Raw genomic sequence first — 17,781 nt, forward strand, 5'->3', positions numbered from 1 at the left:
CCTCTCCTGTACCTATGCAACCGATGGGACAGTATCGTATGAATTAGCAGAACTAAGCAACGCTTGTACGATGACAATTTGTGGGTTAGGACAGCTGCTGCACCCACGACTTAAGTCTGACCCAGAGTACAATATCTTAGTAACGCCCTGCCTTCGAAAGAATTTCTGTAATTAATGACCCAGACACATGCCTAGCCTAACCTAGATGAGAATGTGGCATTTTCAGAGGTTAACCAAGTAGGGAATCCCAATATTTAGGCATGAGCTTTACGAATAAGAGTTGGTAGGAGAAGCATCGCACGCTTAACACCTTCTCAGCAAAATCCAGGTACAACTAGGGATCCTTGGGTAAAACAAACCTTACATCGAAGGTCTGTGATTTTTAGGATTGGAGTGTGAACATGGCGGATGTTTTACTTCAGGGATTATGTGCATAAAAAAAGCGCTCTAATATTTAATTTAGGCACTATTTGTAGCTCCTCGAATTAATTTTTCATAAAGTAATTGACAAACTAATTTGAACTGACATAAATACAAAGCATATGAAATAAAAATAAAAATGATTGGTATAAAACATTATGCCAACCAAACCACTGGCATTGTAATTGTAGTCAATTGTTCTCATAGGCTGATGCCATGCCTTTGTGATCTCTTATTGTTTGCTTTACTTAGACATTTAAGAAAAAATTTAGCATATGACGAAAGTTATGGCACAAGATGTGCTACACACTGGCCAAAATGTATTGACAGTTGGCTAGCCTGATAAGAGCAGGGTGGCATTATTTCGACGATTCATATCTTTATACTTTTCGCCACTTTTTCTTTATACAACTTTAATAATAAATTCGTGGATAAACTATTGCAGAGTATCATAGGTTAAAATAGTTTAATTTTGTTTTATCTCGTTTTTTTCCAATTTGAAAAATGTTAACAATATTAGCCAATTACTCTGGCGAAACAGTATTATGACGAATAATTCAAGGTTGATGGCGGCCATGTGGTGGTGAAGCGACGCGGGAGTCGTTTATTTTAAAATCCTACCCCTCTCATTGTTGTTGTGGCGATATTTGTGATTCACTGCCGACAGAAGGGATCAAAATGAACTACGATATGATATTACCAGCCATGGCGGGGGCGTCGGGGCTGTTTGCTGGCTGTGCGGTGCTCTACAGTAAAATAAGGTGAGGAAGTGGATTCATGTTGTGGCTTTATAGTGGTTTCACAGATGAATGTTGATGTTAATGGTGATAAGTAAACCGACAGTTCAGTGTGTTGGGATGCAGGTTTGATTTATAATACATCTGTCTAACGGTTATTGTTACCCAGCTCCGGTCCGTCAGATCAGGCAGACCCGTCGATCGCATGTAAGCAGCTCCCATGAGGTTATGCCATAGGTTAGGTGAGTTGCACCGTTGATGTGTGTGTGTGTGTGTGTGTGTTGGTGTGGCAAGTGCTGTGCAGTGCTCTGTCATGTGGTATGTTGTGTGGGGCCATTCTACATGTTGGGTGTCATTTGTGATGACATTCAACCCAAATCTCAGCTGATAACGATAGGATAGGAGGGCAGGATGATGTGTTGCTGGAAGCCAGGCTGGATGAACTAGATTATCTCTGTATGAATACACCTCAGATAGGGATATATGGTATGGCAGTATGTTTGAGGTGCTGTATTGCCCAACATGTGAAATGAGTATTGTTTTTAAGTTAGGTTTTTCTTCATGGCTAGAGTTGGAATGTCTGGGGGTGGGATAGTATTGTAGGAGGTTTGATGATGTTTGTATGGTGGTTGTTTTCTGTGCTTATGTGTTTTGTGTGATTGTTATGAAGTGACAGGGATGTTGTGTATATTGGCATAGGATGCTGCTTAGAACTGTTTGCCTCTTATGTCAAGGGAAAGGAAGAACTTTGGTTTACAACATTGAAAATAACCAAATAGCAGGGTGGTGTGGAGCCTTCTGTGGTGCCCCTGTTCGCCATGAGAGAACGTCAGTTAACTGTATGGGATGACCCTGCACGAGTGATTGCTTGCCTGTGGTTGATGTGTCTGCATGGCCAAACAGACCAGGATTATTTTGCTATTACTACTATTACCACAATTACTACTGCCACTACTACTATAATGGATAAATCCTTCCGTCCCAACCAGGCCTCGTTTCCCCGTGCGAGTGAACTGTTGGTTTTGCAACAAGGACACAAAGGTGGAGTTCCGTTACCTGGACAGTTGGATGTGCCCTTCTTGCCAGCAGTACAATGGATTCACTGAGGTAATTTTTGTTGTGTGTGTTTTCCTTTTTTGGTTAAATTCTGGGAGAACTCCAGTGCATATAATTTACAGCAATACTTATCAATAAACTATACCCAGATGAGCTTAGCAGTCAGTACCGTATAATAAGTTTTGGAAGATGTTAATGATAAAATCTGATTAGTTTTACATGCAACCAGCGACAAATGTATGCCTGTCATGGTGGGCTTTCAGATTGAGTTGGTGGAGGGTCATACGGTTACGGATTGTTTTGTCCTGCCGGCCCAACCTAACAAACCTAATCTGACATAACTTAATCTAACCCATCCAGAATGATGTGGAGACAAATGGGTTTGGAGACAATGTCTCTGTTGACCTCTGCAGGATGACACCATCAGTTTAAATAACTTTACTGCTCTTAGTATCATATAAGTTATTTCCATGGATTTCATTGTAAATAAATTCCATAATTGTTAAACTAAATCCTTGTCATAAAATTATTAACTTTAGATGATGAGTGCTCCCCTAGACTTTGTCTCCTCTCTCTTGCTTGTGAGGGATGCTTTTGTGAGGTGGCAGTGATTTGGTCAGGCAACTTCGCTGTGTGGTTACACAATTGTCCCTCAACTCCTTCTGTGTCCCCCAAAAAGTGGATAGCATTCTGCAGGAAATGAGCAGCCTCAGCCTTCAGTCCACTGGGTCCTTTCCAGATGATCGGGATGTCTGTGAAATTGATTTTTTTTTTTTCTTTCTTTCCTTTTTTTAATGGAAAATATCCAGGACCATGAGCTCCACACCAGTAATGATGCTGTTCATAAAGCATTGTGGTAAAATATCTTTAAATTTATTACCGTATTGTAGAACTAAGATGAGTGAATTATTGTGGCCTATTTCACTGGGCACTGTTGATAATTTTGTTGCTTTAAAGTTTTACCTGTTTTTGTAGTCCACCCACCTTGTTTTGGTTAGGGTGATAATGATGAGGGTAGTGGTAATACTGATGGTGTTATTGCTGGTCATGTTGATGGTGCTGGTGATAATGACTGTCATTTGTAACATTTCCCTAGGATGATGGTGGTGGTGATTTTCATCATCATTTGTAACATTCCCACAGGATGGTGACTACAACCGTGACCTGCCAGCACAATATTGCGAGAGTCTCAACACACCTCCCCTCAACCAAAAGAACAGGCACCGAGGTAGCGAGCCCAGCCTGGCCATCGGCAATGGCTTGTGTCAGACCTGCAACCTGAACCAGACTCTCAAAGTGCGGGCTCTGGGGGACTACACACCCATACACCCAGAAAACTACGACAAGGAAATTGAGGAATATAGGTGATTATTTGGCTGCAGATTCAGTTTATGTCAGTTATTGTTGTTTTGGGCCAAGGCTCATTCCAGCATGACTTGGGTGGACTGCTGCCTGAAACTGCCCTTCTTTTGTAGACTACCATCCTAAATTGGTGGTCAGGAGTTAGTTAAGGGATGTTTGTATGTTAATTGACCCTGGAAACCATGTGCAGTAATTCCTTACTTTTCAAAGGAAGTACAAGTTGGTTACCAAAAATACCGTGAATACTTTCCATGAATTAGGAATATACCCCATATTGGGTATGAGTTTCATTCACAGAGAAGAGTATTCTTGTTGTATCCTGTCAGATTTATTCATATTAGTACAGTCCAGGACTTTTCAAACTGGAGGGATTTTATTTATTCCTACATATCTTTAATAAACTCCATCATTATGAGGGGCATTTCCACAGTTGAGTAAATCATTAGGCAGCAGCAAGAATATGTACAAAGGACATTACTTGGGTTCAGTGGTTTAAAAAAATAAAAATGCGTCATTTCTCCCAAGAAGAGACTGGTAGTAATACAAGTAGCCCTAGGTCCATATGTAATGTGAACACAGTAGACTGCAGGCTGAAGTTGCCCTCTTGCAGTCCACTATCCTCCTGTTGGGAATAAGGAATGAGTTGAGGGATGTATATATAATCTTTGTATTTGTCCACCAGGAAGCGACTGGAGAAGACATATGGGTTGTGTAGGCAGTGTGAGGCCACCCTACACCAGACTCTGGGCAAGCAAGACTCATGGCTGAAGCCAAAGCTTATCTCATGGCGACTGCAGCAGACATCAGAGAACAAAACGAAAATCTCAGCAGTATGTGTATGGAGTAATTTTTACTTATTATATTTTATTCATTCATTCATTCATTCATCATCCAATCCTACATTGTCCCATGAGGAGTGTAGGAACCCGGGGCTAGGCAAGTTGGTCCTGACATTTAAGATGAAAGTGGCCAGCCTCACTTATCCCTGAATGGCATTACATGAACAGTAAACCCTAACCACCCCTTGGTCATAAACCTTCACCAGCTCAATCCTATTGGAGTGCCGTAATTACTCACTAAACCACCAGGCGCCAAAATCTGGTTATATGGTTACCACCCAGCGTAGGAAATGGTTTCCTGGTGTACTGGAAACCATTTGGCTTGTCACTCAGTGTAGAGTCACCTGCAGGCAGAAGGAAGATGATAGAATGAAGGACAGAAAGACAGACAAGGGAGTGTAAAGTAACCCGTAGGCAGAAGGATGAGGAAAGAATGAAGGAAAGGCAGAAGAGGATGGAGGAGAGGAAAGGGCAGACACCCAAGAGCAGCATTACATCAAGTGAGTGGATGGTGAATGCCCCCACCTACCACATGAATGCACTCCATTAATTTAGTACATAAGTTTGATGGTGCATTTTTGTGGATCCTTCCATACTATAAAATCATTGTTGACCCTTTTTCAGGTATTAGTAGCTGTTGTAAATTTAATTTGGCTTATGAGCAACATTCATTCATTCATTCATTGCCAGACTCCATGTATCCCAAACAGGGTGGCCAAGGGCTTAGAGTTAATTGTTTTACAGAGAGGGGCACTAATCCTCCACCAACCCCACTTGACACGTAGAAATTTAATTGGTAGCCAAATCAGTTCAGTACATGGGTGTTTTGTAAGTTAACAGAATAATGTGACAGCATCAAGAGAAACTAAATGGAATGTCATGTGAAATGAATGGGTTATAAAGAGGAAGGGTAAAATAAAAGAATATGGTTTGTGATGTGCATCTGTGACTCAAAAAAAAGTACAGTAATATGGCTTGTGATGTATTTCAGGGCGTGAGAGGCAGCAGTCACCACCGTGCCCCACTCTTCCTTCACTTGCTACACATATGTGGTCTTGCCTTAGCCCTAGCCCTGTTCCTGGCCAACCTGCACCACCTCCAGCACCATTCTGGCGTGCGTGTACTGTCCCTGGACCTGGGCCTTGGCCTGGAGCGTTACTTGGTCACACTACACAAGTTCTCAGCCATCATGGTGGTCACTGGTCTTTCCATGCTGCTCATGGCCATATTTGGCTCTGGTAAAGAGTTGCTGCTGGTGAGTGTCTGGTCTTGTGGTTTTTGTTGGTCCACCACCGCACCCTGTATAGCTTAGTATTCATTAACCCCTAAAACGCGGGTGTTTACAGTCGATCCCCCCCGAGTGGCGGGGTTGTATCGCGGTCTGAGTACCTGTAGGAAAATATTCGCCAAAAATCAGAGATTAACCCTAGAACATTATACTTGGTATGGCAGATAGTACTTACATTCAGCTTTCTCCAGAGACAGGTGTTGAGCCTTCGTGGACTACCCAAGGACTTGTGGAGACTTGCAAATTTGGGTAACCAAATTTTCACTTTCACACCTCCAGCAACCCAGTTTCCCCTCTACCACAGCCTCATTCTGTCACAGTAAACTTTATACTACAACGTAAAGGTAGTTAGGAATCCGTATTTGTACAATAAGCACTGAAAATAAGGCTAAAATCAACGGAGTGTATGGCCGACATGCACTGTGGCGGTGGTCTTCCCGTCACTCAACAAACATTTCCATTTTCACAGCTAAAAACATGTATACTACATTATTTTCAATCATATTACTTCCCAAAAGATCACCACGGCGTGCTTTTTATTCTGCCTTACGTCCGCCACTTTATTCTCGTTCCTGTCGGCCGCTTGCACTGACTGGGAAGAGCTAGAACTCGCCATAATCTTACTTTGAAAGCCTGCAGTAAACTGACGCTAAACAGAGGCAAACCGTGAGACAAAAAGCTAGTGTTACAACTGGGGAAACAAGCGTTTCCTAGTAGCATAAACTGCTTGTGAGAGGAGATCACAGATTTACAGTTCTGAGCGCTCAGAGCGCTGCCATGTATCACAGCCAGGCTGGCCGGGCCGTGGTGGGGGGGGTACGGGGGAAAAACGCGATATTTGGCAACAACTGAGGTCAGTAGTACAAAGGTAAAGTATGCTAGTTGTAGCTAGAGGGTGGGGGTACTGATAGACAATACCAGCTGGAGCCTGCTTGCCCGCGGTTATTCAAAATTTACTAAAATCGCAAACGCGACGACCCGCCGTCCTGCCCTTATGGCCGAGCGTCGCAAACGCGACGATCCGCGTTTTAGGGGTTAATACAACAGTTGTGGTGCCAGTATAACTACGCTGTTCTGATGCCCAACTATAGTGTACAGTCATCACTCAGCTCCTCTTTTGTGCGAAAGGAGAAGGATGGACTGCAGAATTAGGGCAGCTTCACCTTTCAGTCTGTTGGATTTATGTCGTATGGTAATGGTAGGGGGTGTTGTGTATGGTGAGGTGTGGAATGTAACTATGTTCCCTTCTTGGGGCCTCAGAAGCCGGTGATCACTGTTGTGATCTCTGGTGTATCTGGACCTGACCATGATGAAATGCCCATTTGTACAATAGCTGCCCATTTTTTAGTTCATTTTGCTGTTAAAAAAAAAAAAAAAATGGCAAACAAGGTTTTCATTAGAAAGCTGCAGTGTTTTGTACAAGTAACCAGGTAATAAACAGGTTATGTATTGGTGCCTGATGCTTGGCAGTTAGGGCATCCCTGTTGGAGTGACAGTCTGGCATAGATTGAATATCCATGAAGTGACTGGAAGTGTTTTTTTTTTTTTTTTTAAATACTCCGGGCATAGGCTTCACAGCCCGCTACCAAGGCCCAGTAGTCCTTCTCCTTGCCATTCACCTCTACATGTCACTACTTCAGTGCTAACGCCCACCGTCCATATTGAATATGTGCTAGGGCTGTCTCATACAGGACTGGTGTAATGGTATTAACGGGTATTTTTTGACATGTTGGTGGGTCTTATGGTAGATCAGTAAAGTCTGATTTAGTGAAGTTCAAATCCTTAAACTGTTCCCTGCCCCAGCGGGGATGTGTACCTGGGTCCGGTGGGACTGCACCTCTCTACCGATTGAGCCACCGCCTCCCCCATTAAGTCGGGTAAGCTGGTCATCTCCCCAAGTTGTAGGCCCACACACCTCAAAGAGGTTGTGGGATTGGCTGTTACCATTTTTATGCATAGTAGTTAGTGCTTAAACATTACTAATGGCATTGCAGGTGTCTGATGCAGTCACCAGCTTTGTATGGGTGGGGCTCCTGGCTCTGTGTTCCTCCAAGCAACTCATACCTCCCAGTGACTACAACTCATTACAGGTCAGTGTAGGGTTGAGTGAACTGTGTTGCATGCTGTGTTGTCTGCTTATACATTAATGCAATCATACATACACAAATGTTGCCATTCCACCATCTTTTGCAAGTCTTAATGTACCAGTGTTGATGCCTATTAATTAATTTTTTTTCTCCCCTTCACTTGTATCAGTTAAGAAGAGCATTTATTTTTATTTATTGGCTCCAGTCGGATTGAGCCTGTGTAGGTTTATATCCAAGGGATGGTTAGGGTTGATTGCGCACATAAACCCACTCAGGGATGAGTGAGTCTGGTCACCCTTATCTTAAATGTCAGGACCAACTTGCCCAACCCTAGGCTCCTACGCTTCTTATGGGGCAGCATAGGATTGGATGATGGATAGATGTTTATTTGTTTTACTCATAAAGAAGTTGTCATAGGCTTTTTCACCTTGTGGATTGAGGAAAGAGGGTTGATGATGATGACACCCTTGTAACCCCACAGGTGTTGATATCGGGAGTGACATTGGTGTTCATGTTGTGGGTGTCACTGGTCCCTCGCCGACTCCCCAGGACTGCCATGCCTCAGAGATCAGACCTCAATAAGTATGTGGTTGGTTGAATAATGACTTTTGTTGCACTTTTTTTTTTTGGTGTTGCTGGAGAAATTACATCCTCAAACTGAAACTTGTGCCACAGTTAATTCACGCTTGATCCTTTCAGTATGGTTGACAGGGTCATAATTTCTGGAGGGGCAAGGGGGGCTATAGCCCCCCAATGTTTTCTGTATATTAATTTGTCATAACTTCAGCTAAGATTGACGGCTTATAAGGCTGAACTTGAAAATAAAAAAGAAGAAAAACTTGGAAGAGTTTTGTTGAAAATTCAAACGATTCTACATGTGTTTGATCGAATATTTCTAAATTTGATCCAGACTGATAAAACTAAATCATAATACTACAGTACTGTGTTTAGATTTTGATGATTTTATCATTTCCAAAAGAATAAAGGCAGAGTGGTATATTTCAACCTGAATCCTACCAGAGGCGCATACGAATAATCTTGGTATGGGTGCAGCATAGACAAGATAAGTGTAAAATGGCCAAATTATTAAACTGTCACTGTTTGAATTGAAAGTTCAGATTGGCAGAGTGTGAAGCCTTATATTCAAACACCCAAATCCATCACAAAACATACATGCGTCATTAAACATCAACTTTTTGGTAGAGTCAAACTGAAAAATATCGGATGGTCTGTAAACTTAAACACTTTGATTTAATTTTAAGTTTGTAGTACTGTACAGAGATATATACATTTGGTTTTGCCCCCCCAAAATTCTGTTGAAAATTACGGGCCTGGTTGATGATGACAGTGATGCATTAAGGTAATTTATAGAGGCTTAAAAAAAAAAAAAAAAAAACTTCAGTCTCCAAAAGTATTTCGAGTGTTGGTACATTTGGGTATTTTGAGTATTTGTTCAGTCAAGGGACCTCCTATAGTTTGGAGGCTTCATAAACTATCTCGAACAGTTCTTTTCCCACTGTTTATACACCTAGGAATTTTACTAAGGCTTACACCAAACATTTAACTGTAGCTCAGCTGAGAGCATCCGTAGCAGTCAGTGGGTTAGAGTCTGGAATGTTTACAAATTAAATTCATTAAGTGAATCAACTTTAAATGAGACATGCTTTGGTTTTATGACTGAAGATGTGCAAGAAAAATAATAATAATTTCAAAATAATTGTATTGTGAAGAGTGAGCAGTTTTAAGTGTCAGAGTTGTTGCTTCAGCTACTTGATAATCAACATTAAATGAAAACTTTAAAAACAGATTGGCTTTATTATGATTAACAGGCTAGGAATAAAATCATGTTTCTGTGTGGGTGTAATTTATCCATGTGAGTATTTACAGTACTGTATTAGGAAAGAGATGCTTTATTTGTTTGCTCATAGTATAATTAAAATTGGCAAGTCCACAGCATGCATAATCATTCCACTTCAGAAAATGTGTTTACTGCATGAATATTCCTGCTTTCTACCTTCCTCTCTAAATGTAGCCTATATTTCCCACTTTTTTTTATTTTTTTATTTTATTTTTTTTTTACGTGTTCGACTCTGGGCAAAGGCTTCAGGGCCTATTTCTTGGGGGCAGTGACCTATCCCAAGGCCCAGTAGTCCTCCTGCACCTCCACATGTCACCACTTTGGCGCTAACACCCACCATCCATACTGAATACATGCTAGGGATATCTCATACAGGATTGGTGTATTGGTATTAGTAGGGGTATTTTTACGACATGTCGGTGAGTCATCTGGTAGATCAGGAGAGTCTGCTTTTTTTTTTTTAGGAAATTAAAATCCTTAAACTGTTCCTTGTCCCAGCCGGAATTCGATCCTGGGTCCATTAGGACTGCAGGCTGCCTCTCTGCCGATTCCGCCACCGCCTTCCTCAAAATGTAATGAACATAAGCTATTAAATGGGCAGTGCTTAACACAGTTTGCAAAAACTTTACCAAAGTAGTTTATCCAAAACAGTACATATCTGAACTCAGTTATCTGGAGAAAGCTTATACTATTTTACTTTCATTGTTCATACTTAACAGTAGACAGATAATTTGCATAAAGTGCAGTTAGTATTTCTTTTCAGTGTTTCATGTGGTTTTCGTGTGTAGGTATTCTTCTTATGGTCAGGACAACTCTTAATTTTCTTTTTCTGCTAACACCAGGTGATTTTATTTAGCTGAGTTTCTCAGGAGCCCCAGATTGTGGATACTGGTGCCATTATCCATTTTATAGTCAAGCATTGTGTTCCAGCTTACACCAGAATATTCAGACGAGAGGGAATCACAGGAGCCATACTTAATTGGTATGTAGCTCTTATTTTGAGATGGACTGTAATCACAAATAAACTCATCTGGCATTAGCAATATTATCAGTTAAAAAAGAAAAAAATTGAAATTGATAATAGATAATTTCTAATGCTTTTACTAATAGAAGTCTTCCCTAGTCTGGATGATATTGTCTGGTGGTAGTGATAATGTAAAAATATTAATACAGTAATCCCTCTACTATCCAACGTAATAGAGCCAAAGGCATGTCCGGAAAGTGGGCCCCTGGCTCCTGGACTGGTACTTAAAGACCCAAACCCAACCTAACTTTGCAAGCCACCTAAATAACTCCTACCAGACATACATAGCACCTATTTAAGACCCTGTTCACACCAATAATGGACATAAAGCATGAAATAAATGAAAAGGAACCAAAGAATGAGGAATTAGAAGTGACCGTACCTCAGCCAGGGTACTTACAGCACGTCTGTGGCCGCCTTAAGGTTTTGGCAGTAGTGAAAATGCTCTTGAAGCACGTACAGTAATCCAGTGTTGTGCTGCACTTAATTCTTTGCGCTGTGAGTTATAATTGTTTGACACTGCAGGTTGTTCTTAACTGCACCATGCCAGTTTCAACCGCCAATTTGCACTTCACAGTTAATCCTTTGCACTCTAAATTCTAATTTCTCAACACTGCACAACATTGTAAATTCCCGTGTGGTCTAGTGGCGAGGTATTGCAGTTTATTCACTGTTTATTCACAAAAAACAAGCATGTGTGGCTTCCATTGTGATAAGCATCTACTTGCGATTGAAGTTAGGCAGTAACTGTTGGAGTGTTGTTGACGGAGAAACAGAGTTGCCAGATCGCAACGGCCACATTACCAAACTCCTCAATTTTCATACCAAATTTAACTTTTCATTACCAAATTCGTAAAGATAGCATTTATTCTTCAGTAAGCATGGGGGAGAGATAGTAGTAGAATGGATGTGGAAGATGTGCAGATTGGCCTGGGAGGAAGGTAGAGTCCCGGAGGATTGGAAGTCAGGTATAATTATTCCCTTGTACAAAGGAAAAGGGGAAAAAGAAGTGTGTGGTAATCATATGGGCATTTGTCGTCTTAGTATAATAGGAAAAGTGTATGGTAGGATACTTATAGACGGAGTTAGAGAAAGAACAGAGAAATTAGTTGGAGAAGAACAGGGAGGCTTTAGGAAGGGTAGAGGTTGTCTAGATCAGATATTCATTCTTAGATCATTAGTGGAAAAGTTTCTAGAGAAGGGAAAGAAGTTCTATGCGGCTTTCATGGATTTGGAGAAAGCATCCGATCAGCGAAGTTAAGCAACGCTGGGTCTGGTTAGTACTTGGATGGGTGACCGCCTGGGAACACCAGATGCTGTTGGCATCCCTACGTGTCAAGTGGGGTTGGTGGAGGATTAGTGCCCCTCCCTGTAAAACAGTTAACTCTAAGCCCTCGACCACCCCGTTTGGGATACACGGCGTCTGGCAATGGATGGATGGATGGATATGACAGGGTGGATAGACAAGGATTGTGGAAAGTGTTAAGAATATATGGAGTAGATGGGAAGTTGTTGAATGCTGTGAAGAGTACGTACGATGGTGCGAAGGCTGCAGTGCGTGTGGATGGTGAACTAAGTGAATTTTTCTCTTTGAAAGTTGGTTTGAAACAGGGATGTGTCATGTCTCCATGGTTGTTCAATCTGTACATGGATGAGGTAATAAAAGAGGTACAAGGTAGGGTAGTGGATGTTGGAGTGGCCCTGGTGAGAGAGGATAGTGTTTGGAAACTCCCTGTACTGTTGTTTGCAGATGATACTGTGTTGTTGAGTGAAGACGAAGGGGAGCTGCAGGGCTTGGTGGATGAGTTTGAGAGTGTGTGTAGGAAACGGAATCTAAAGGTGAATGTAGGGAAGAATAAAGTGATGGTCTTTGAGAGAGGTGAAGTTAGTGAATGTACAGCGAGGTTGGATGGTGAGGAATTGGAAAATGTGAGTACGTTTAAGTACTTGGGTAGTGTGATGAGTAAGGATGGAGGTTTGGAGGGTGAAGTGCTTGAAAGGGTACAGCAGGGAAGAAAGGTTGCTGGTTCTTTGAAAGCAGTGATAAGAAACAGGGAAGTGAGCATGGAAGTGAAAAAGTTACTACATGACAGTATTGTGATACCAACTCTAACATACGGAAGTGAAGCTTGGACATTGTTGGAAGGACACAAGTCAAGAGTGAGAGCAGTGGAAATGAGTTATTTAAGAGGAGCCTGTGGAGTCACATGGAGAGACAGGCTGACGAATGAGGATATAAAGGAGCGTTGTGGTGTGGATGTGGATGTGATAGGAAGCGTTATGAGGAACACACTGAGATGGTTTGGCCATGTGAAGAGGATGGAGGGTGAAAGACTGACGAAGAGAGTGTATGTGAGTGAGGTGGAGGGTGGAAGAGGGAGGGGGAGGCCGAGGATGAGATGGAGGGATGGGGTGGAGAGGTATATGAGAGAGGGGGGTGTGAGTTGGGAGCAGGGGAGTGAAATGGCGGGGGACAGGGCGACTTGGAGGCGATTTGTTTGTGGCCACCCCAAATGGGATTGAGGCGCCTGGCAATAGATAGATAGATAGAATTATATATACAAGTGGAAATACGTGTAATCACTCTCTTTATAATTAACAGCATGTTGATTATTTTCACCCTATGTTTGCTAGCAAATTAAACAGAGAGAGCAGACAATCCACCATCTCCATCCTGTGCATCCTCATACATGTGAAAAATCCGTTTGGTAATGCATTATTCTGATTCATTACCAAACGAATTTTTCATTACCAAACTGGCCCACATTTGGTAATGAAAAATACCAAATGGCAACCCTGATAGGGGAGGGGGGAGGGAGGAAGAAGGAAAGGTTGAATGGGCCATGGTATAAACAGCTGTTCAGCACTGCGTGGCAATTTCAAATTTCGGGTGGGAAAAAATTAGGATTTTGGGGGGATTTTTTTCTTTTTCTGGCCATTTTTGGGTTCCGAAGGTCCAGGCCCACAATGTCCGGTAAGTGGAGTGTCCGGAAAGTGGGCGTCCGGATAGTATGGGGATTACTGTATATCATTACATATTTACATTGAAGGGATTGATAAGAATGTGTGGGTTTTTACGTACATTATTATAGTACCTTACATATTATGCAGCATTGGCCAATTTAGTTTTAAACTTTTTCTTCAATGATTTATGATTGTACCATTACTAAATCATGCTATTTTGCCTATTGAAATAATGTTGTATAACATGAGGCGCCCCAAACCAGAGGGGCGACCATGCATTTTGCTTATTTTCGGTAATTAGTTGTTAAACTTTGACTTGGCTAATTATACAATGGTAAAATCATACTTACATGCATTTTATTGTTTAGCTTGAAAGTGCTAGCCAAGACAATTAAAATGGTGGTAAATATGACATGTTTAAAGTATATTACAGTTTGGTAATTAGATGTCAAAGCAAATAAGCAAAATGCACAATCGCCCCTCTGGCTCAGAGCGCCTCATATGTTCATTAACCCATTCCCAGTGGTATCACAATTTATATCTTATTCTGACTCAAGCATTTGGCTATATTTAAGCCTATTCCAAGTGACCCATGCACGAACGGTTGTCACTGTAGTATATATACCGATATATATATATATACCTGTATTTATATTTATATTTGGCTGATGCCAGATCTTTACTCATCATAAGGAAATTTGTACTTCTGCAAAAAGGTTAATTGCCACAGTGTTTTATACTTGGTAGTCAACAGAATGGCTCTGTCTCAGAGGCATTTGTAAGGTGTGTTTCAATGTAAAAATTTTGGATGGTTCTTGCCTGTGTGGTGGAGCCAGAATTTTGAAGGATTGTATATGAATGGCTACCATTGACAATGGGAGGTACTACAGTATTATGTGAAATGTGGCTTAAGTTTTGTAAGTGATCATCACTCTTGGGCAGGGAATATTCAGCCAGAAGTACAGTCCCTTGGTGATCTTTCTTCAGCATGACTGTACATAAAGTCAGAGCCCAGGCTGAGTCTTGCATTGTTACAGATCTTACTATCATCATCATATCATCTGGACCTCCTTTCCCACCCTAGGGCCGGGTGAGGAGTAGCAGTGTCCAAACAGTCAAAGTTTGCCCAGTTCAATGGGCCATGCTTCCATTCACTTATCATTGAAGCCCACGGAATCCTGGCTGCATCTCATAGGTCAAAAGGTTTCACCACGTACTATAGCGTCATATCAATGTATACGATAGGCAGTCCGAATGCTGTCCAGTTAAGAAGGGGTGCCGAATCAATGGTCATGCGCTTCTTGGCACAATATTCATCCAGCCAGCTTGATCTTTTGTCAGTCCCTTTGCTTTTTCATATTTCTCTAGTACCCAACAGTATCCAGCAACTGTTGGTAGCTGGTTTTGGCACTTGCTTTAGCTTCTGGTCCATAGAAAACATCAACTGATATGTGGTTTCCCCACGAGGAAACATGGCATAATTTTTTTGTTGTGAATGATAGGATAATTTGTAATTGGTAAAGTTTTTCTTTTACTATTTCCAGGAGTATTTTGGGGAGTGAGTCTTCTAACAGTCAACTTGAAGACTCCCAGTGCACCCTAAATGCCAGTTTCAGTGACGAGCTGGGTGAAGTTGCTCACCCCACCTCATCTCCCTCCAGCACTGCCACATCCCCTCCCCTGCCCCATGACCCCCTCGCCACTGATTTAGATGAAACCCTTGGTAGCCTTAAGATCAGCACACCAATTAAGAGCACCAGAAATATGCAGGACTCTACACTATCCCCCCGTATTCTGTTTGCGGATAAACCAGGGTACAAACTGAATGGGTCATTTTGTAACCAGCGGAATGTTCTGAGTCCATCACGGCTCTCCACGAAAAATATTACACAGTCATCTTGGGTGGCTGGAGGGTACTGGGGTCATCCAGTCAGCCCACAGCGGGACTACCCACGGAATGGAATACCAGTGTTTGGGTCAGCACAGTCCCACCAGTCCTCACATTACCCACTGTCCAGGTCTTCAAGTCAGAGCTCAGGGTTTGTGTCTCTTGGCAGTGGTCCTCCCTCACATAGGACACACCCTCACAGCCTGCCAAATTCACGCATTGGATCTCACTGTGGGGATTATGAGCGAGGTTCGGTTCTCTCCGAGCCAGCCTGCAAATCGTGGAATTATGCTCCTTCCCTCTACCCCTCTGACTCTGCCTCCCAGTGTAGCTACTCCAGATATCGAGGACAGGCAAATGGGGATGCCCAGTCTCTGCACAGTGCAGGGTCACTTTATTCAGAACACTCGCTCAAGAGGTCCCCCAATCCTAGTAGAATATATCATTTTCCTACTGCCAATGGAGATGTTCTAGATAGTTCTGGTAATAGCATAATTAGTACAATAACTAGTGGTAGGGAAGCTGCTAGCAGTTGTAGAAGTCCGTGGTTCCCATTCTTTTTAGGAATGAGCATTGCAGCAAATGGTTTCCTAGTTGCAATGCTCTTCATGCACACTGATATCCAAAGCTTTGTTAGTAAGTTCAAGGTATAGTGAAGCTGCTTGTGGGTTTGATCGTGCTTTTTTCATATCTCAGAGCATTTCATTGCTTTACTCATCCTAAGTACAGATAGTAAATCAATAAATTTTACAGTAAAATGATACTTTCCTTTACAGCAAGTTACAAGCCTCCAATGAGTACAAACCATATACAAATTACCATGACACCAGATTCATAGGCACAATGTTCATTCAGTATAAAACATTCACTTAACCTCTCAGGGCACTTGGTTATTGTCATAGCTTCCACATCAGAAATATTCAGAGGTTTTGGGAAGATCTAGTCAGCAGAGTTGTCTGAGGTCAAGTTTGGTGAAGAAGAAGCTTCATTTCAGTGATAAGGTTACTTCCAAGCCAGTCACAGCATATGGTTGTGGATACTTGGCATCTCATCAGAATCTCTGAACATTTCTGACAGACATTCCACTGGTTGTTTTGTGATTCATGTCTGTGATAGTTTATCATACTGTGTAAATAGCTTTCTGGCAGGTTAGCTTTGGGGGCCGGTTTAACTACAGGATTTAGGAAAGAATTATCGTCATTCCTGAGACCAAGACTGGTTATACATATCCATTCTAGTGGATTGGATGCCTTGTGTGGGTATGGTAGCACAGTGTACAGTAATGAGGTATGAGGAGAGGTGAGGCAAAGAGAAGTAATAGAGAATGAAGTAATGCAGAGGTAGAGGAGGGGAATAGATCCCAGGCAGGAGTAAAGGAGTTTAAAATGAGAAGGATAATAAGATCTCTGGTACAGAATACAAAAATAGTGTACTATTTATGACTGGAAGTGTAATTTAATTATTTGGCCATGTATTTGGGTGTGTTGTAGGGGTATCATGAAAATATACAGTCATCATCTATCATTTTAATACAAGCATGTTGTTGTAAAAAAATAAAAAATAAATAGATAAAAATAAACATGTCCTTTGCGATTACTAACGATATTTCCTGACTGCATTCTGAATTCCTCAGGTTCGGAAGTGACATCAAGTGGTCCAGCCAGACAACCCTTTTAAGGGGTTTTACCTGAGGGGTTGTTGGGGTTAAATGCTTACATAATACTCAAAAATGAAATGACTGGTTACTTACCTTAAATCTCTGGAGTGAATACCCTTACCTCAGCCCCTGCACACCAGATGAGACCAAAAATGATTAGGTGATCGATGACTGAAATGAGCTACTACCTGCCTGGGACCCCTGTATGTTGTGTTTGCAATGTACTGAAGGTATTGGAATACTCATTTATTAGAAAATGTATTAAGTATGAGCTTATGCTTTAGGCCAGTTTAAGGGTTATTTTAGTGTTGCTGTCTATTGCTTTAATATACTGTATGGCATCATATTATAAACCTTTGACTGCTAGAGGTTTCCTTCAGCTGTATAAAGACAAATGGTGGTATTCAGAAACACTGCCATGTAATGATAGCAGTTGAAGCGATACCAGTTACGCCATACTGGGAGGGATGTCATAATTGCTTTTAAGAATGCTTGTTGCCATTTGATAATGTTACTAATGAAAATATCCCAATAAAATGTGAGAAAAAAAGAAGCTGGAAGTCAGAATGTAAGGACAGGTGTTAATTACCCATGGTTGTTA

The 17,781-nt window shown here is 41.7% G+C and overlaps 1 protein-coding gene across 1 annotated transcript; it reads left to right on the plus strand.

Moving 5' to 3' along the window:
- Window positions 1-1,006: 1,006 nt before the first annotated feature.
- LOC145416599 (transmembrane protein 201 homolog) lies at window positions 1,007-17,425 on the plus strand. The gene is made up of 8 exons (XM_080285530.1): window positions 1,007-1,181; window positions 2,147-2,264; window positions 3,357-3,577; window positions 4,258-4,405; window positions 5,376-5,669; window positions 7,697-7,792; window positions 8,271-8,371; window positions 15,180-17,425. Exons 1-8 carry the CDS (start codon window positions 1,099-1,101, stop codon window positions 16,174-16,176), a joined length of 2,058 nt encoding a protein of 685 aa, XP_080141656.1. The 5' UTR covers window positions 1,007-1,098; the 3' UTR covers window positions 16,177-17,425.
- Window positions 17,426-17,781: the final 356 nt, after the last annotated feature.

This window comes from Coenobita brevimanus, chromosome 107, assembly GCF_032717465.1.
Source record: "Coenobita brevimanus isolate Jiangsu-jjx chromosome 107, ASM3271746v2, whole genome shotgun sequence".
NCBI classification, from domain to species: domain Eukaryota; kingdom Metazoa; phylum Arthropoda; class Malacostraca; order Decapoda; family Coenobitidae; genus Coenobita; species Coenobita brevimanus.

Excerpts from the sequence above, each read along its gene's own strand:
- LOC145416599 (XM_080285530.1), top strand. The coding sequence starts at position 1,099 with ATGAACTACGATATGATATTACCAGCCATGGCGGGGGCGTCGGGGCTG. Across the intron at positions 2,265-3,356 it reads AGTACAATGGATTCACTGAG|GATGGTGACTACAACCGTGA; the intron begins GTAATTTTTGTT and ends ACATTCCCACAG. Across the intron at positions 5,670-7,696 it reads CTGGTAAAGAGTTGCTGCTG|GTGTCTGATGCAGTCACCAG; the intron begins GTGAGTGTCTGG and ends ATGGCATTGCAG.